Source organism: Lolium rigidum, chromosome 3, assembly GCF_022539505.1.
Source record: "Lolium rigidum isolate FL_2022 chromosome 3, APGP_CSIRO_Lrig_0.1, whole genome shotgun sequence".
NCBI classification, from domain to species: domain Eukaryota; kingdom Viridiplantae; phylum Streptophyta; class Magnoliopsida; order Poales; family Poaceae; genus Lolium; species Lolium rigidum.
The window spans coordinates 388,973,097-388,993,146 of record NC_061510.1 but is presented as its reverse complement, the minus strand read 5'-3'; the positions used below and the strand labels follow the sequence as shown (position 1 = coordinate 388,993,146).

At 45.9% G+C, this 20,050-nt stretch overlaps 3 protein-coding genes and 1 pseudogene across 5 annotated transcripts; 1 reads left to right on the top strand and 3 right to left on the bottom strand.

Annotated features, from left to right (window-relative positions):
• On the bottom strand, positions 1-6,351 carry LOC124704491. Of its 3 annotated transcripts, none has more exons than XM_047236750.1 (9): positions 6,222-6,351; positions 3,276-4,343; positions 2,959-3,200; positions 2,789-2,868; positions 2,492-2,620; positions 2,302-2,397; positions 761-1,523; positions 473-673; positions 1-379 (listed from the first exon to the last, which is right to left on the bottom strand). In XM_047236750.1, the coding sequence occupies exons 2-9, from the start codon at positions 4,220-4,222 to the stop codon at positions 231-233; spliced, it is 2,607 nt and encodes an 868-aa protein (XP_047092706.1). In that variant the 5' UTR covers positions 4,223-4,343; positions 6,222-6,351; the 3' UTR covers positions 1-230. The 3 variants fall into 3 exon arrangements, with proteins under 3 accessions (XP_047092706.1, XP_047092708.1, XP_047092707.1); XM_047236752.1 differs by having other exon boundaries at positions 3,276-4,319; XM_047236751.1 differs by lacking the exon at positions 6,222-6,351 and having other exon boundaries at positions 3,276-4,427.
• Positions 6,352-10,288: 3,937 nt separating this feature from the next.
• Positions 10,289-11,745, top strand: LOC124704488 (protein NDH-DEPENDENT CYCLIC ELECTRON FLOW 5-like). Its single transcript, XM_047236749.1, has 2 exons — positions 10,289-11,321; positions 11,418-11,745. The coding sequence occupies exons 1-2, from the start codon at positions 10,326-10,328 to the stop codon at positions 11,607-11,609; spliced, it is 1,188 nt and encodes a 395-aa protein (XP_047092705.1). The 5' UTR covers positions 10,289-10,325; the 3' UTR covers positions 11,610-11,745.
• A 20-nt stretch (positions 11,746-11,765) lies between these two features.
• LOC124704489 lies at positions 11,766-15,732 on the bottom strand (annotated as a pseudogene).
• Positions 15,733-18,576: 2,844 nt separating this feature from the next.
• On the bottom strand, positions 18,577-19,389 carry LOC124697631 (NADPH-dependent aldehyde reductase-like protein, chloroplastic). The gene has a single exon (XM_047230190.1). It carries the CDS (start codon positions 19,387-19,389, stop codon positions 18,577-18,579), a length of 813 nt encoding a protein of 270 aa, XP_047086146.1.
• Positions 19,390-20,050: the final 661 nt, after the last annotated feature.

The following is a 20,050-nucleotide window of genomic DNA, read 5'->3' as shown; positions in this document are numbered from 1 at the left end:
TGTTCAGAGTCGACAGGGTGACCGATATGTACCCTCCTACAGATTAAGCAAAACTAGACAGCAGATCCCACTGGTTTTTACACCTGACCTACAGGAGTACACCCGCCTGTACAACAACGGCAACCCGTCACCCTCAGCTCCAGCACATGGAACGGGTGAACATTACATGTACATGCAAAAGAGATTCAAAACGGGACCATCATCGGCGCAAACGGCTGTGTTCCCCTCTTCTACTTGCCCTTCTCTCGCGGAGTTGACAGGGCAACGAGGATATCAGCCGCCTGGGCGACGTTGCTGCCTGGCTCAGTGATGGCTGGCACAGGTGGCTTATTCAGGGGTCCGAATTGTACAGCCTGGTTCTCCAACTCCACTGTTGCTGCTGCGGTAAGTAAAAGAAGTATTGATGTTAGAGAAAACTGATATAAATGTTGGCAACGATATTCTGTAGAAACTGAGTTTACAACAACCGTACTAGGTGTGGGAGCAGTATAACCCTTGGTGGCTGCACTCTGCGCCTGACAGTGCTGGCTTTCTGACACTGTAGGCGATGTTTGAGTCACATGGCGTTTTGGCTCGTTATTGCTTGCTGCTGGGGGATCATGGCGTTTTGATGCAATACTCAGCGCCAGAGAATCACAGGCTTCAGTGCTCAAAGCTGAAGAATTTCCATGTCCTGATTGATAACAGACAGCCTTGATGATTCACATTTGGTAAGAAAGAATCGGCCTACACATGTTCCACAGTTACTATAGAGGTTTACCTGGCACATGAGCAGGAGGTGCGGCACAAGAAGTCAAATCACTAGGGCCCTTGCTTGAATAAATTGCTGAGCTTTGTGGCGCAATACTCAATGAAAGAAATTCCTGGCCTTCAGTTTTCATTCTTGGCACAGAACTCGGTCTTTTCACGCCTACACATTTGGAATTTCCCAGTGCTAAACTTGGTCCAGGAGATTCAGAGCCCTTAGGACCGAGACGTGGAGCAACAGACCCACGCATTCTTGGGACATTAGCTGGTGCTACAGAAGGATAACTAGAAAGTCTCATGCTTGGTGCAACACAATTGTAGCCTTCTGCGCCAAGAGATGCAGATTTTCCAGAAGACGTCCTCAGAAGGCCATCATGAACTATAGGTGCAATTCTGGCTGCAAAAGGATCCTGATTTTTGGCACCATGGTTTGCAGAGTTCTCAGGTGACATGATTTGTATAGGAGAATCCCTAGCTTTGGGTTCCACACTTGGGGAAGCCCGGCATCTGGAACCAGAAGTAGACGTCTCAGGCACACCATTTGGTGTGAAACCTACTGCAAGAGTATCACACGCTTTGGAGCTAAGAGCTGCAGAACTCTCAGGAGATGTATTTGGTGCATAGGAATCTCCAAGGTTACCGAGAGTTAGTGCACAATTCCCGGTTGCTTTGTCCAAGGATATGTGTTCCTCTGTTGTCCTTGAAGAATCCTCTGCTGCTATCCTTGCAGGATCACTGGACACCACTTCAACAGAAGATTTATACCATAATGATGGCTGCAACAGATCCAAGAACAAAGTGATGCTAAACACAAAGTCACAAACCATACCAGAAAAAGAAGGTAATTAACAGCATAGTAACGTGTAATAGCTGTAGGTATGGTCGTTCAGGAAGAAATAATGTACATATAACTAGTGTAGAAAACACGATCCAGTGTTTGAGAAGGGTGAAATAAGGAATTTTGTAACAATGAATCGTGAAAATTCCAAACATCAAATATAGTAAATAACTTTTTGGAGTTTTTTCCAGTTTTCCTTTCCATAGGATCATGCGTGCCTCATTTGAGAAGTTATGTGCTTACAAATCATAAAATAAAAATTGATGATCATGCTAGTGGAGTTAAATATTCTAAATTGTGCACTATCACAATCACCACTTGAGATAGCAAATCAAAATTCCTAGAAACTGGAGTTGCATATGATATCTAATACCTTCCCTTCTGGATAGATACTCAGGTTGGTGTTTGGAAAAGTAATGTATGTCATGCATTCATGTTGCGCCATCACAAACTGTTGATTTTATGTAGCATACATGTACGAACATATATTGCAAACTGTGTACATCAAGTAGTAACAGCTAACAATACAACATATAAAAAATGCACAAACTTCATATGTCAGCGTATACTTCAGATACAATTTTATCTATGGGCGTGTGTGTGTGTGTCCATTTACAGGCACTATGAGCCTTAACAGGTTTTAGTGTGGAGAGACACGGTGAAACATGCATATCACTAGAGGCTTTTTACGGAAGAAAACACTACAGGAGACTTACACAGTAATGAAGTTTCTTTAAGGTTTCCAGAAGTAACTTTTCTCCAACAATTATTATCATTTTCTTCACCATCTCTTCACGAGTTATTTCGTTTTCCTGTCAAATAAAAGAAAATGAAATGTTCAATGGTCTGTCATACCAACCACAAATGCAAGCTAATAGAGAAGATAACTTGTTGACCCGATAGTACCTTCAGCTCTTCATAATGATGGAAGAGCAATTCCCTGGCTACAGATGATATATTCTCTTGAATCATCGCAAACAGAACTCTGAAGGATATCCATGGGGATGTTGGTGCTTCACCAGTTTCACCCATTATCTGCATGCAGATAGGTCTGGTTGCATAAGTTGAGTAGTTCGAACCAAAATTAAAACTGTTAATTGTTTCAAGAAGCGGAGGTTCTAAAATGTTGAGCAGCATAGCTGGACTTCTACAAGATCAAGCATGCCAAGAAAACAACAAGCGGCAAGAATTAAGGTGCCTCACAGGTTGAAGAGTAGAAATATCCATAGCAACTTCCTTTGGTGATGGGTGAAACCATAAACCCTTCAAGCCAAGTAAATAATCTGAAAATAAATGCATCAGAAAGACGAAGACTCGCTCCACTAATCTTGATATGACATAATAAAGGTCTTAACACTTATTAACCATCTTACTTCGAACTTTTGAGGGAAGCCTGAAACTAACAAGATATTCTAAACGAATGTGGGTATTAACATGGGATGGCCACATAACGTAGCACTTTGGGTTGGAGCAATCATCAACGCCAGAATCATATATCTCGCTGCTTGGAAATGAATCTTGTGATCCAGGCGTGATAGCTTCCATGTTGCCCAATATCACTCGGCACAATAACATATACTGCACCGCTTTTTCGTCAACATCGCAAAGACCGACACTGCCAAACAATGAAATATGGTCAAATATTAACTAATAAATGGAATAGCCATAATTACTTGTTAAGATAACCCACCTGGTAAAGGCTCGATCTTCTGGGGAGAGATAAACACCAGCACTCAAGCATGCCTTCTCGGCAGGTTTTCCAGTGCTACCAAACCCATTAATGAGAATCCTAACTATGTCACTCTTAGTAGATCCCAGCCATCCATATCTTACATTTGAATCGCCACGATCTTCTTTCGTGCAGCTCATTTGTCTTTCAAAAGCTTGAAGTCGACACTGAGCAGTGATATCATTCGGAGCGTAGCGGTGTATATGAAGTATATTATGTGGTGTTGCAAATGGACCCATACCAGAGAGGAAAAGATCCTGGACAACTAAAAAGTCATCACTCCCTCTTTCCACAGATGTGATCTTTTTGCGTAATACATCTGCAGTGGAAGGCTTCTGTGGATCCGGGGGGCTAGATTCAAGAACAACTTGCTTCACCACTTCTGGTGGAGAATTTACAACCTTATCAGACATTATTCCCGGTGCACTGTCATCAACTTTACCAGAGTCAACATTGGTCATTTCATCAGCTTGCTCGTCAAAGAACAGAGAAGGAAAAAAGCCCTTTCCCGTATCATCATACCATGCAACAGATCGCTGCTTTCTGGTTTTTAGGTTGACCAGAGTCATTGACAAGAAATCGACAAGAACAGCCTCATCATCCATCACAGTCACAACACTAGATTTGCCACCTTTAAATTCTTCCATCAGGGACTTCATTTTTAACTCGGGAAAATTGTGCCAAGAACCTTGTTTGTAAAACACGATACGGCTAGGAACTCCACTTTTCAGGAAATTGACACAATCACTGGCAAGATTAGGTCGTGTGCAACAACACTTGCACAGTTTGGCAGATGGATCATGGGGTCCATTGTCAACTTTGACTCGGCGAGACTTGCACTCTTTTGACAAGCAGTCGTCGAGCTTGCGCTTTAAGCACAAGGGTTTGGATTCTTGTGGCGATGCCATGGGCCAGAACAGATGGAGAAAACGAAAACTAAACCTACTATGGTACACAATTTACAGGTCTCCCTTCATATTGACCTCACAGCGGTAGAGAATGATCCTGTATGAGCTAATGAATGAGTGCCTATCATATAAAATACACAAGTCAAGAATTTATTCGAATAAGTTGCATCTAATTTGCAGAAGGCATACTTGGATTTGAGGTATTTGAGACCAAAAAGGAAAACCAAGATACATATACTGAAGGACCAAAACCAAGTATGCTCTTTCACATAGGAATAAAACAGGACAATAGTTGATTGCTTAGCTCCAGCCTCTAAGGCATGACACATCTATTCATACAGTATAAAGAGTGCAAGGGTAGGTGCTAAATGCTTTCTGTGTTATTGTAAGAAGGCTTTACAGGCAGAAAACACTTAATGCAAACATTTTTGTTAGTAACAATATACGAAAGTTCAAATAGAGTAATTTCTTGCACAACAATCATCTCTGACAGGTAAAAACTTATCTGCGTTAAAGATACCAAAGCGTGTATGCGTGTGTTATCAATGTGGCAAGTGAAACAGGTCAGGCAAATTGGAACTAACACAAACGGTATCACAAAGCAACATAGCTTGCAAGCATTTGAATGGAAAAAATGCCTTATTTCTTGTGTATTAATTGTACACCACGAAGTAGCATGCAGAAAGAATTGTGTAATATTGGCAACTGTACAGCACGCAACCATCCAAACCAAACCCAAAAAAAAATACACATCTCCGTATGAAAACATACCAGGTGTACTCACCCCACGAGGTGCTACCACGTCCCCACACCCTACACACAAGTCACACTAAATCCAGAAGGAAATACAACCGTCACCATTCGGATAGAGACAATACCCAGATCGAGAAAGTTACTCGTAATATTTTTAATTGCTAAAACTGCATGGCGTTTCGACGTTACCAAGGCCTTAGACAATAATTATTACTTCCCATACGACAACTTGTGGACCAAGAAATCGTATCTGTAGGTTCCCCTCCTCAGGGAGAGATACATACGAGCGTGACGACAGGTTTGCCACCACCCGATGTATGTGCTCCAGCTAGCTTTCCAACACCTAGCACTCTAGCGGCGTGCACGTCTCAGGTTCAGTTGAACATAAGAAAATAGGCGGCTGACAACACCAATCATCCAATAAAATCCAGATCAAGAAAGTTGCTCGTAATATTTCTAATTACTAAAACTGCATGGCGTTTCGACGTCACCAAGGCCTTAGACAATACTAATTACTTCCCATACGACAACGTGCGGACCAAGAAATCGTACAATTAGCGTTCTGACGGCTTTGCCACCGCCCGATCTATGTGCTCCGGTTAGTGCTCTGACGCCTAGCACGTCTCAGGTTGGGTTGAACATAAGAAAATAGGCGGCTCACGACACCAATCATCAAGTAAAATCAAGAGAATTCCACGCCTAAGATACTATACCATATTATATCCAATCAGCGTGTCAGGGATGGAATTAACAGAAATACCACCCCAAAACGGAGCATTCAACATTTCCAGAGAAATGAATGTGTGTTGTGCTTCTTTCGTGTATCCATTGCACAACATGAAAACATACATACATACATAGCAGCAAACAAAACAAAAAACATTCCCCAACAGGGTTAAGAACTCCACGGCAAAACCCTAAAATACTCATCCCCGTAGATACGAACTAATGGGTTCCTGAATGGAATGGAAAACAGCGTCTGACAATCTCAAACCTACGAACTCAAGGCGTGGGCAGCTGACCTCCCTCCCTCCCACCAAAAATGTCCCCAGCACCAAAATACAGGGGCGGATGCAGCAGCACCTCGCCAATTGCAAGGGGGGTAGGCCGAGACAGATCTTGGAGGAGAGAGATCCGGTGGGATTAGGTTGTTACGCATCCAAGAGAACACCAGACGAAGGACCATAGCCAGCACAGAATAATTCAAGCATCGACAAATTCAAGGAGCGGGCTAGGGCATCCTCACCAACGGAAGGGAAGGTAGCCGCGTCCGGACCGGATGGATCTTGGGTCCAGGCCAGCCCACGGATAGGGGCAACGGTGGGCGGCGGCGGGCGGCGGAGGGGGAGGTGTGGCCACCGCGCCGATGGTTTCGGTGGTATTCCGGCGCTGGAGAAAGGGATTTTATTTTTGTTTTTATTTTTGCGATGCGAGAGAGAGACTTGGGACGGACGAAAAGCTAACGACAGCCGCCACCGGGTGGCAGGAATAGCGGCGGGACTGGGCTGGGCTGGGCTGGGCTGGGTCGGCCGTTTGGACCCACGAATCTGAGCCCTATACTTCATATCTGAAACCTATAGATCCCTCAAAAAAAAAAAACTGAACCCTATAGTTTCGTAGCCCCAATGTCTAGCACACCTAAACAGCTTCAATTGAGGTATTCGGGCTGAGAATGCCCCAATATCCAATGCCAAGCCTTAATACAAACATCCATAGAAGGACCTCGAGTGAGAATAAAGTTACAACACGGCCCAGACTAATTGCATGGAAGACCCTGAAACTAAGATTGCGAAAGCAATCAAAGGACGGGGCTTCGTCTAGCTCCATCTCCACGGCAACAACGACGCAACCAAGCACGGCCAACTGCTTTACCACCGGGGACTAAGCCACTTGGGATGGAGCAACGGGAGCGCATCGCCTTGGAGCAGAAGAACCTCCATATCGCCATCCATGCTTGGAGGAATTATCGCCTTTCGCCGATCTGGCAGCAAGTAAGGAGGGAGTGGCTGCCCTACAACCTTGAAGCTTGGCAGTTAGACGACCTCAAGCCGTCGAGGAGCTGTCGAAGAAGAACTCCCAGGCACAAGGAGCGGCTGCCGTCGAGATGTCGCTCCTAGCAGATGCAACATCTGTGTCTCTAATCCCCCATCTCCAGGACGCCATAGCACCGGCAACACCACTCCCCTCTCCCTCGCAGCCACGAACGGCCAAGAGGAAGAGCAGAGTTGCGCGACTGCACCTCAAGAGATGGCAACGCTTATTTCTGGAGCTCGCCCCCGAACGAAGTCCACCCCACATCCTCCATGGTAGCGGGACAGAGTGTTCGAGGAGCAGCCTCCCAGTGCCCCCGAACGAAGTCCACCCCACATCCTCCATGGTAGCGGGACAGAGTGTTCGAGGAGCAGCCTCCCAGTGCAGCGCTAGAGCACCAGGATGGGAAAGCTCATGATACATGCCTTATTGGGGGACATGCGTGTCACCTCTCTCGCCTGCCAAAGCGCACAGCAGCAAACTGCAGCGACGAGGAACTTGCACATGACGGTCCAGATCCGGCCAAACAAACTTGGAGCACTACTCCCAGGCGCCATATAGGACCAACTACACCTAGACCTAATACTACGATGTACAAAACTAGAGCCGGAGCCTCCCCTCGGCCATCCCCAAGCGGCATCGCCGTCGGGAAGGACCTTAGTTTGGTCCGAGTCCAAGAAGGTAGCTCTCAGTTACTGTTCAGAAGTGAGAGAAGGTAGAGGATAAGAATGAGAGCCGCTAGATTTACCGTTCATTGATCAGTTTATTCATGTATTTTATCTTGCGAGAAAGCCACAACAAACCCTTTCCGAAAAACTTGCCGGAAGCCGGGGAACTCACTCGGAATTCAGCTACATGTTGCTTCTTTTTGTTTGCTGTTGCTAGATTATTTCCACAGTCTTCCCTCTTCATTGAATCCACACTCGAGCAAGAAACACAAGCCTAAGAAGCGGATAAACGTCATTGCAGAGAGAGCGAGAAGGTGCTAGAGAAGCTTCAGAAGCAAGAGGCCAGGATGGACGACAAGGAGCATCCTGCGTCGAAAATGGTACATGGCGGAAGAGCTTCCTTGACATACGTGCATGAGCACCCTCAGGAGGACGAGCCGGTACATGTGGTGTTGTAATAAATTTCATGATGTTTGCCCCCCACCCCCACCTCAGCTGGTGTGTGAGATATTGGTAGTTCTTTAGCTGTTAAAAACTTTAAGTAGTTTAGATGGTTGGCTTTTGGCAAGGCTTTTGCTTAGTGCTGGTTTGTAATCCTGCTGGATTTGGTCGGTGTTGTGCCTCCAAGGGGTTGTTCTCTTTTAGTTTATGTTTGAATCTTTTCATGACTATGTTGGACGCTATGGTTTCATTTGCTATGAAATGAAACCGGGAAGATGTTTCTGGTGCTTGATGTTGTAAGGTCTCAGTAAAACCTATGTACGATGTTGTTGGAGATTTATTAATTTAAAGTCAGGCTCTCCTCGAGCCTATTATCTAATCTTTATTAAAAAATACACGACAAGGATTACAAACCAATGCAGGGCGGCAACGTGAAAGCCTTTCATATTTACGTCAGTGCCGCTAGAAGATGTAAAAAAGATTGAATCATCCCATATAAAATTGATTGATGCTTGCTATTGATGATGATCTTTTGTCTCCGTCCAATACCAAGTGGATTGCAATCCAGAGGACCTTCCTCTGCCTCTGCCACAACCACCTCTCCCGTGGCACCCTCTTCGGTGTTCAGGGTGATTCAGGTTTGAGCCAAATGCTCGGGTGTTTAACGACACCGCCACCCTGGCTAGTAGAACACTTGATGATATTGTGCAGGAGTGTGGCCTTTAGCTGTAGTGCAGGCGTGGGTTTGTGAGATGAGTAGCGTTCAGCTGCCACCCGGTGGTTGTGGTTTTTTTTTATCTTGTCGGACTTGTAAATGTTATCTCCTTTTCGAGCTTAGTGAAATGGCGCGTAGATCTTCTGCGGGTTCTCTAAACAAAAGAGAACTGCTCCATGACAAGTACTTAACGTCCTAAGAGCTCCGACATCTCAGGGGTGAAATTGGTTCCAGACAAGGAACTACTTAGTGCTTAAATTTGTTACATTTACAACTTGTAAGAATGTTCAGATACAAGATGGACGTTGCCGATTGCCCTGTAGCTTTGCCTGCTCCAGGTGCACGTCAAGTTCAGTAGGCATGAGCACTGAACTAACAGCGTAAGTAGTTGCTTAAATGAGGGCTCTTTTACGGTAGGGACGGAGGAGCGTCAGCCGTCCAACAACACATATCCAAGCGCTTAGATTGACTAATACTTGTCCGGCAAACGACTAGTATTATTTCACCGAAGTGCAAAATAGCTATACTTCTAATCACAGGAGGGTACTTTCGGGAGTTGCAAAAAAGAAAAGGAGTACTTTCCGGAGACCGAAATTTGTACTAGCGCGGCACTCGCGGCGACCAGGCTGCACAAGCAGCTGAAGGTGGACGCGACACCTACGGAGGGCGAGAGGTGACCACATCGGCAGTGATGGTGATGCATCCGCCGTCCCGTCGCCTGCCCGTGCATGCGCATGCGCCCCCGCGGCGAGGAGCAGGAGGCGCGGCAAGGCTGCTGGTGCCGGCGCGTCCGGCGAGCTCCAAGGCCAAGCTGCATGCTGTCGCATACGCCTGCTCCTACCAGCCACGCCGGCATTTCTTTGAGAAGCAAGATCAAGCCACAGCAAAACTACTATCATTTTTCATGCATTCTTTGGTGTCCAGCAAGCTTCATCTAGTCATGCCATGATGCCAGTGTTCCTATGCACCAAGTTGCAGCGCAGCCTGCTGCATCTGTTCGTGGTCAAGTTCCAGCAAAGAAAAAAACCCGGAAGAAGAGCTAGCCAAGCAGAAGGGAGCTCGGAGTACGCACCTCATGCACAATAGAGAAAATTTGGTCCCTATCTATGGCGGCAGCAGCGATGGCAGGGGGTGAGCGGGGGCGTCTGAGAGCGACGGCAGCTCTTCTTTGGAGAGAGAAAGAAAGACTACCGCTAATCGTGGATCTTACAGGAAAAATAAATTACCTGCCTAAACGGCCTCTCGCTCAATACTACTAGCCTATGGGACTAGTAATTTGTACTACCGTAAAAAGCCTCTTAAATGATTATACATTTATAGACTAATAACTAAATAAAAGGCGAAAAGGACAGAATTCCCAGCGAGAGATATTTCCTGGTTTTGCTCTCTACAAAATAAAGAAAATTAGTAAAACCCAAAACCTGAAGAGGCCCCCAAAAAAATATCAGAGAAAGATAAGGCTAGTGCAGTGCGGTGCCACTCGCCAGAGTTAGCCATGGCTTTCGGCGCTCCAACTGCCGCCGCTCCTCATGGTCACGCCACTGTGGCTCCTCCGACGAGCTCATCATGGAAGCACGGCACCACCTTCTTCAGCTCGTCCAAGCTAAGTGGCGGCATCAGTGGCCAGAGGGCACGGCTAGTGACCGCAGTGCACGCACTGGCTCCGGCGACGTCGGTGCCGGCGCCCTTCCCTCCTCCGAACGCGGAGTACCTGGCCGCCGAGTTCTCCGGCCACGGCGTCACCTTCGAGGCCGTGGGCGACAGCTGCGTCGTGAAGATGCTGGTGCGGAACGGCAGCGCGGCGCACCTGCTGCTGCCGAGCGGGCTCGTCACGTCCTACAAGCCGGCCATGTGGCACGGCGCCTCCATGGAGGTGCTCCACACCACCGTCGGCGAGGGGCCCGGCGGGATGCCCGTCATCCGGGGCGGCGTCTCCGTGGACCTCCGGTGCGCGCGCGGCGTCAGCGGGGACGCGCCGCCGTCGACGTGGTCGCCGGGCGGGGCGTGGTCGCTCCGCGACGTCAGGGGAGGACCCACGGGCTCCATCCAGGTGGAGCTCGTGTCCGTGGAGCCGCCTGGGAACGGCGCGGCGGAGGCGAGGTGCGTGGTGACGCTGAGCCCGGACGCGCTGGCGTCGGAGCTCACGGTGACGAACGCCGCGTCGTCCTCGTCGGCCGTGGCGCTGTCGGGCGCCGTGTCGAACCACCTCCGCGTGAGCACGCCGGACGCCACCTACGCCGTGGGGCTGCAGGGCTCGGACTACCGCAGCAGGGAGCCCATCCTGTCGGAGTTCAGCATCCTGCTCCCGGACAGCGCGCGGCTCCAGCAGCCGCACTGGGCCAAGAGGGTCGACATGTTCCTCTCCGGCGAAGGCGCGGCAGCGGTGGCGCAGGAGCCGGACGGCGAGGAGGACGATGACTTCAAGCACCTGACGGCCGAGATGTGCCGGATTTACAGCCACGCGCCAAGAGATTTCACCGTCATCGACAGGGTACGTAAGACCACAATTCTTGCAAAGTTGCAAGATTCAAACACCAACTGCAGGCAAGAATTCAAACTGAATTCTTGTGGAACATTTGTATTGCAGGGCAGGAGGAACTCGGTGTGCTTGAGCAGGAGAGGGTTCGAGGAGCTGTACGTCTTCAGCCCAGGATCCAAGCACGAGTGGTACGGGAAGTACGCCTACGTGTGCGTCGGGCCTGCGATGCTCAAGCCTGTGGTGCTGGCGCCAGGAGCTACATGGCAAGGGGCTCAGTGCATTCGCAACCCAAACCTGTAAACGTAGGCTGCTGCTGGAAGATGATGATGATGACCCTGTTTAGATTTGTCATACCAACGTCTGTACATATATATTGCCAGTGAGCAGCAAAATACATATGAAACAGGGAAATAATAGGGCCGCAAGTCAGAGATAATAAAGGGCTCAAGAGCAAAATCATAGCAGAAAGATTGCAATAACGCTTGGTAGCCATCACGATAAAAGTAATTGGATACCAGGTTACAACATCCGAAACTGTGGCATTGTTTACAGCGACAAGATACAACAACAACGGAACATGTCATAACTGCAAGCGTTTCCATCCTCTCCAGACAGTACCCTTCTCTCCAGCATATACATTACCAAAATAAGACACACCTGATGAGCAATTTCAGATGAAGGAAGTAGCCACAATGTGTGTAAGTCACTCGTAACGCCTCCTTTCAAATTGGAAAGATGTAATCATTTGGTATACTATGCTGCAAACTTCTGAGAACATCATGTTGAAGAGCCCGCGAACGTCTGGGCCAATTGGTGGAACCATTTGCCTCTTCAACACTGTCGGGTCAATTATTAAGAGAGGAAGAAAATTATCGCGCTAACATACCAAGAAAAATCCAGACATGAGCATGCGATGATTGATTACTAATGTACTTCCGTTTCAAAAAGAATTACTAATATACTTAATTCCAGTTGTGAGCTATTAGATTTGATGGGCGTGGTAATGAGATGTCATGTGAGTGTTTCTTAGTAGCTCGTGTTCGGTAACTTCCCGTGGGCAGTGGGCGGAAAATATACCATGTATGTTGGTGTACAATCATGATTAGTCCATATGTTTCTAGATATATGCTTAATTCTAACTGTGGGCGGCTTGGTCTGCTGGCCTTCGCCTTTGCTTATTTATTGCTGCGGAGGGCAGGATTGCCTTTTGGCACTCCTACACTACCCACATTCCATACAACAACAACAACATCAAAAGGCGATCCTACACCACCCACATTCCATATGTAGGTATAAAGATCTGAAATTTGCTACAGTGCATTATTTTGAAGGATAAAAGAGGAAAGTTTGCACTGAAAGTAATCTATTAATTTGTAGAATTACTGCTTTGCTTAGAACACATCTATACATGTTTACATTTATACATGAAGAAGAGCTGTATTCGGCATTTTGTTTGGGAAGGTAAACTAAGATTTCTAGAGATCGACAATGATTGGTAGTACGCCTCTTACCAATTTAGGGGAACCTCTCATTGAAGATTCCTGCAAGTTGGGCAAAACCATTTCCCTTTGAATCTCGTTTCGGGTGTCAGACCAACACACGAGTAGTGGAACCATTCACCTCCTTCACACTGTTGGGCAAATATTAAATGTTAGCATTCGGCAGAGATGGATGACGTTTCATATGAAAAAGCCAAAACGCAACATCAATTCTCATAACATATCAAACATTGCCACTTACGACGTGATATCACAAGACACTACTGCATAAAATTACAACTGTGCCCTTTATCTAATGCTTTTCTTTGGTAATTGTCATTTCTAGCATGGGGCATTGCACATAATCACAAGGACTGATGCATCAATCCTCATCTACGACCAAATTGTTAACAGAATGTTTCTCTAAGTTCAATCTTGGATGGTTGTGCAAGTTCCCTTGTCTTTTTACGAAGATAATTCATTATTCCGTGTCTTCCCATGGGAGGGAGTATCCAGTGCATCATCACTACCATGCAAACGTAACACGTAGACAGTCATATACTGATACGATTAAAGGAGAGGATGCACCGGATAGGTTTCAGTGTCAGTTTTGAGGATTGCGGTACATGGTTCCAGAACATTTAGGACCAGGGGGGAGGGGGGCTGTATTTCAATCAATATTCTATCTATATATTTATTTGGCCACGAGGGGGGATATTGGTGATAATGAATAAAACTAATAACTAACAGAACAGGGAAGAATTTGCACTGAAACCCAATATTTATTTGTCGCCGCGGGAGATATTGACAGTAATCAATGAACTAATATAACAGGATACCGGAAGTACTAAAGATTTGGAAACCATAACAGTATATATATTAATTAATAAATGAAGCAATTTGGATATATATATATATACTATCCAAAGGACTGGCTTCTACATTACGACCGTAAATTCTATGAAGGACTACCCTTAAACTGCACCTGTGGTATTCAGTGAAAAATCTAACGCATTGACCACTAATTCCATTCAACAGTTGGTGTATACTTTATAAAATACAAAACCAACTTGTAATTGACATGTTATACAACATCTGGAAATTCCGAACAGTGCTAGAGTACGCAAGCAAGCGCATACATAGTAGAACCCGATGTTATATCCTAGTAACAAGAGTAAAGCAGTGTGCACATAATCCTCGTTCTGGATAACAACAGGTAGAAAAAACTACAAGCATGGGATGGCCAATCACCAGTCAATCACAACATCATTGTTCAAAAAAGCAACAGAATATGTTTAGAAAGCTTTAAAGCTTTTATTAGGCCTGATAAATGTAAAAACTAGTAATTCAGGACACAGAAGCTAAACTCCTCCAAATAAGTCACATGATAAGTATCATTACATATAGCACCATAGAGACTTACATTCTCATTGTCACAAGCAATCATATCACCATATGAAACCTGAAATATCAACAGCAAAACTTTGAGAAGATATGTTCAATGTAGATATTGATGCAAAACAAGAATTTCCAAGAATATTAACATGTATAAGCTTCAAGCTTACCTGGTGGCATATACAGTATGTCGGTTCATTTGGATCAATCATTTGCTCCACATCCATAGATACAGCTGCTTTCTTGCTGCTGCCTGGAGGGGCATTAAGTCGAAGTCCATACCCCTTTCCCTCTCCCATTCCCTCTCTCTGAACTTCTTTGCTTGGGGAGTACTGAAACCATGCCTCCGTTTTTCTTCTCTGCCACCCATTGGCATTGGAGGAAGGATATGAGGTTCATCTGGAGGTATTTTTCCTTCTACAAGTGAGAGAGAATCACGGAACAAACATTCAATCAATATTCTGTTTGACGAAGGATTGAGGATGGCATTCAATATTTGTTTCATGACGATATTCCCAAATAATAAGTAGATCTTCCATGAATTGATTATACCTTGCTTTAAATCTTCACCAAATTGGCCTAGGTCTTCATCGAGACGCTTGACATGGCTTTCTATCTGTACAATAACATAGCGATTAAACATGAAATGAAATGTACATCTGAACTACTTAAACGCTTCCTATTGTGAAAGGAGAGCACATATCCACAATTCCTCAAGCTACACGACTGTTTAGACGGGGAAAAACAAGGAAGCAGAACCAGGTCATAAGCTTGGCGTGCGAGCAAAACTTTCTCGGTGCAGAGACTCAGCGCATTGTCCTGACTATTTTCAATATCCTTCTTCACCCTATCCAAGGCAGCGTCATCATCATCCACCATGTTCGGCCTCAAGAGGTACTTAATCTGCCTTTTTGTCTGACCCAAAATGCCTGCATCAAAACAACATAATATACAGAATTATAAAACGAACCTGAGAAACAACATTGACCAGAACACCATCATAGAAAACAGCTATCAACAAATAGAACAGATGTCCTACCCGTGGGCTAGTCCCCGACCACTTCTATTTGACGAAGTATTACAGATCAGTATCAACGATTAAAATTAACTACATGACAAGGAAACAGGATGGAATGGGAAATTCATTCATTCTCGCAATGCTTTTATTAGCAGATTCTCAAAATGAAAATTCCAAAGGAAAAAAATAAATCATCACCATCGGCCCTCTCGTCGAGCTCGTGCATGGTGGAGAGAATCCTCTGTAGGTCACCGGCTAGGGTGCTCGAATCTGCGGAACAAAACGAAGCCAGTAAGATCAAAAGGTCTACGGGCTCCATCGAACGAGAAGAAAGGAAAAGAAAATCGAATCCAGCAATCTCACACTCCAAGTAGTCATCCACGTACACGCCGGTGCGAGCGATCGCCATGCCGAACGATGGGGTGAGGGATTCAGTGGCGCGGGCGCTGGATTCGATTCTGTGATTTGGGATTTAGGGTTTCGGGGTCAGAGGTGGGGAATCCAGCTAAATTAGATAAATTTCCTCACATGGGTGATTATGACGTCATTAATGCGGCTGGGATGGGCCGCTGGGCTTTTCTAGGTATGTGAGACATCAATTGTAATGGAACCGGTCTTAGGTTTCGAAGGAACCAGTTTATTATAATTTCCCTCCTACACATGTACATGTCTTTTTTTTTATCAAGACCTAGACATGTACATGTCTATTCTATTTTCTTCCTCTAAAAGAGTCTATTCTGAATTTCAAGTGTTTAGGCTTCACAATATGCATGCTGTTCGTTTCAACGCAAATATTAATCTGCTCAAATCAAAAGATTTTACTAAAAAACATATAATTGAATGGTTCACCCAATAGATCATGGGCGGGGCTACATCCCGATGTTTTTATTGAAGAGAAGAAAAAACTGTTGAAACTTTGGGTGATTCTATCAATGAATCACAAGAGTGGCTACGAAATTCTCCCAAATTACTTTACATGCTTTTACGGTACCAATGTGATAGACCAGTTCTTCCCTCTTTTTTTTCTTCTTCTAAGCGCAACTTCCTATTATCGAGGTGCTCAAAGCTTAGCCCCCTAATTCTCCTCATATTATTTTTCATCTCTTTTTCTTTTATATATATAAACAATATTTCAAATATTTGAAAGTCATATTTCAAATTTCAAAACTTAAAGAAGGTAGCCACCAAACATAATTCAAGCGTACCATAATACCATAATAGTTTAGAGACATTCAAAAAACTACATCGTGTGAGGATGTTGTCATATATGCTCCATTAGATCATCTCAAGGCGTCGCCCGGCTATGCATCTCAAGAAATGCCTCAAATCAATTTGGAAGACTCTCAAGTCCGACAGTTGGCCAACACTATGAACATCAAATCTTCATATTGATTATGCTCACTCTTCATCTTCATCTTAATCACACAAAGCCATCATGATCTTTCAAGGTTTCTTGCTTCCAAAATCTTGTCAGATCACAAGCAATTACAAAGAGAGCTTGGAGCCTTGCTCTAGATGCTCGGTTTGTACCCTTCCTCACATATTCTTGTGCAGTCGCAAAGAAAGAGCTCATTCACATTTTGTGTATGTGTGATTGTCTACACAAATTTTGCCTTTTGGGATAGATACCATTGTCAAGGTAATGCCACATGGTATAGTGGTGACCATTGACATCAAAATTCATCAGTGGGCAGTGGACCGTGTTCTTTAGCTAGTCCTGTGAATCTTAGAGATTTCTCAAGCACAATAATGTTATTCTGACACACAAACAAGCCAAAACAAAAGTGCCCCATCTACAAAACATGTGATGCAATAGCTTCAAGGACCATGGTTGAGTTTTGGACATGTCGCAGATTATTGTTCATGTCATGTTGTAGGACAACTCTTTCACTATGTAGTTGAGCATTCTCGAAAACTCTTGTTCCTCTCGGATTGTCATCAATGTCTTGTTCATTTTGTTCCTTCAAGTATTCCCTTCTGAAACACTTCATTTTTTGTCTCCTTCCTTCAAAATATTGATGATGGTGCTCTCACTAATCAACACAATATATATTATCATTAGGGACGCTATTCTTATTTTCTCAACATATTAAAACTAAGTACTCCACATGCATCATTTTCTTTAATTCTAGAGCAACCGGTGGGGGCTGTCTTTTTGAGGGAATTGGCCAATTTATAAGAAAAACTTGGCGAACACTGACACAAGCATCATTTTTTGCATGAAGGACGGATCGTGTGCAGGCTCACCATCCCTTATATGCAAAGTAGTTGATGAAGAGCTGAGGCTAAATTGCTCGAGCGTTTAAACATGAGAAAAACATGTACATATGAACTACTTAAACGCTTTTTCAGCCCGAGTCGGTTACTCGATGCCTTGAAATAGAACCATACATAAGTTTAAGGACGGTTTCCTGATAATTAACCATCCAACTCCTTTCTTCCTAATTAATAAAAGGGGCAAAAAACTGAGCCATGATGCCTCGACAAGTGCTGGGCGTTGCTGCTTCAGTTGTGTCATCTTTGGACATCCATTCCTCAGACTACTCATAGTGAGAGTAACATAGCTAGTAACATCACACATCTCAAGGCATTTTGGTGACGTGGCATGACAATAAATGAAGAAAGAAAGGGAGGTGGTAACTAGCTATGTTACCATAACATCACACTTCTCAAGATAAGATGAGTCTACAATCTAATAAATATAACATTCATGATACCACATATAAGTAACTATTCACTATGGAGGTAGTAACATAGAGTAGTAACATGGTGCATGTTACTACTCTATGTTACTCTCCACTATGACTAGTCTCAGTTCTCCTACATTTTAGACTGCTCATATTGGGAGTAACATAGGTGGTAACATCACACATCCCAAAATATTTTAGTGACATGGCATGACAATAATTGAAAAAAAAGAGTAAGGTGGTAACTAGCTATGTTACCACAACATCACACATTTCAAGACAATATGAGTCTACAACATAATAAATGACATAATGCATGATACCAGATCTAAGTTACTACCTTAACATGACATATGTTACTAGTATAAGTTACTTCCCACTATGAGCAGCCTTAGTAAAAAGACTTAGTGGTCGTCAACATGCGTAATGCAAGGAAGAAAGTTACATATATATGAATCCAAACACGAATAGGAGAAGAGCATAATAAACCGGTGCAAACTGAAGAAAAACGGAGAAGAAAATAATAATTCAAACTGGTGACGACAATCACAACATAGTCCACACCGAGACAGAACCACACGATCCATGAATACATCAACCGAACGATTATGAAATCAAGTGCTAAGCTTCAATAAAACACACTCCATCGTCCACTAGCTAATTGAATTTGACCTCGCGTCCGGTCAAGGTCAGACGGCGCCGCCGTTGCAGCGCAGGACCTGTGCGTTGACCCACCCGCCGGCGTCGCTGGCGAGGAAGCCGACGAGCGGCGCGATGTCCTCTGGCATCCCGAGCCGCCCCAGCGGCGTCCCGGCTATGTACCGCTCCGCCTCCTCCTCAGTCTTGCCGTCGTAGAACATGGGCGTGGCCGTGGACCCGGGCGCCACCGCGTTGGCGGTGATCCCGGTCCCGCGCAGCTCGCGCGCCAGGATCCTCGTCATGGTCTCCACCGCCGCCTTGCTCGCCGCGTACGCCGCGTACCAGGGGCGCAGGGACCCGACCACCGACGACGAGAAGGTCACGATGCGTCCGCGCCCGTCGCGCGCCAGCCGGTTCGCCGCCTCGCGGAGGCACAGGAACGTGCCCCGCGCGTTGGCGCCGAACATGGCGTCGTAGGACGCCTCGCTAGTCTCCGCCAGCGTCGGGTACGAGGCGTCCAGCACGGCGGCCGCCGTCACCAGGATGTGGAGCTCCCCGCCGAACGCCGCGACCGCCGCGTCGAAGAGGGCGTGAACCTGCGCCGCGTCCGACACGTCGGCCTCCACCGCGATGGCACGCGGAAGGGCAGTGCCGATGGCGACGTTGATGCCGGCCACGAGCTTCTGCGCCGGCGCCGGGTCGCCGACGTAGGCGACCGCGACGCGCGCGCCGAGGGACGCGAGGTGCTTGGACACGGCCGAGCCGATCCCGCCGGCGCCGCCGGTCACGATGGCCACGCGGCCGTGGAGCATCATCGACGCTGTCACGCTCGCGACGGCGCCCTTACCGTTGGACTCGGCCATTGCCTGCTCAGACAACCTGCAGAATACATTGTTACTCTAGCTCGGAATTAATTGCCTAGCTAGCAAGATTTATGTGCATCTCTGAAGCAATTATAAGCTAAGCTGTGCTGTATCGTACTCGAAGAAGCCATCCTTCAGAGAACAATACTACTACTATTTTGTTTCTTGGAAAAACTACACCGCATTTAACGAAATAATGCAAGACATATTTCAACTCATCCAGAGCTGGCCTTGTGACTTACGGACGGTTCACCATGAAGCAAACCAAATAAAGCTTCCATCTCATGCAAAAGAGAGGAAGAAACAGGCGTACCTCCTCTCCGATACACTGGAGATCGGCGCCGGAGAAGGGACGTGTCGGACGTCGTGACGCCGGGGAGGCAGAGGGAAGAAGAGAGGGATCGAATAGGCTCCGCCCGTGGAGTCTGAAAAGAGAGCGTTGAGCACTCGAGCTAGCCGCAGGGAGGCAGTTGTTTGCATACGAAATTCCTAAGACAACCAACGTGGTCTGCAGATTCGAGCTGGGAGCGTGCACCGCATGTAAGTAAAGATAAACCGCTGACCGGCCCTACTGATCCGATCCAGCATGGAAGTGACCTATACTGTCTGACCAAAACGGTACTAGAACACCAACCCTGCGAAACGGCATGGGAGCTTTACT

Excerpts from the sequence above, each read along its gene's own strand:
- LOC124704491 (XM_047236750.1), bottom strand. The coding sequence starts at position 4,222 with ATGGCATCGCCACAAGAATCCAAACCCTTGTGCTTAAAGCGCAAGCTC. Across the intron at positions 2,869-2,958 it reads GCTTCCCTCAAAAGTTCGAA|ATTATTTACTTGGCTTGAAG; the intron begins GTAAGATGGTTA and ends ATTTATTTTCAG. Across the intron at positions 1,524-2,301 it reads TAAAGAAACTTCATTACTGT|CCATCATTATGGTATAAATC; the intron begins GTAAGTCTCCTG and ends GATCTGTTGCAG.
- LOC124704488 (XM_047236749.1), top strand. The coding sequence starts at position 10,326 with ATGGCTTTCGGCGCTCCAACTGCCGCCGCTCCTCATGGTCACGCCACT. Across the intron at positions 11,322-11,417 it reads ATTTCACCGTCATCGACAGG|GGCAGGAGGAACTCGGTGTG; the intron begins GTACGTAAGACC and ends TTTGTATTGCAG.
- LOC124697631 (XM_047230190.1), bottom strand. The coding sequence starts at position 19,389 with ATGGCCGAGTCCAACGGTAAGGGCGCCGTCGCGAGCGTGACAGCGTCG.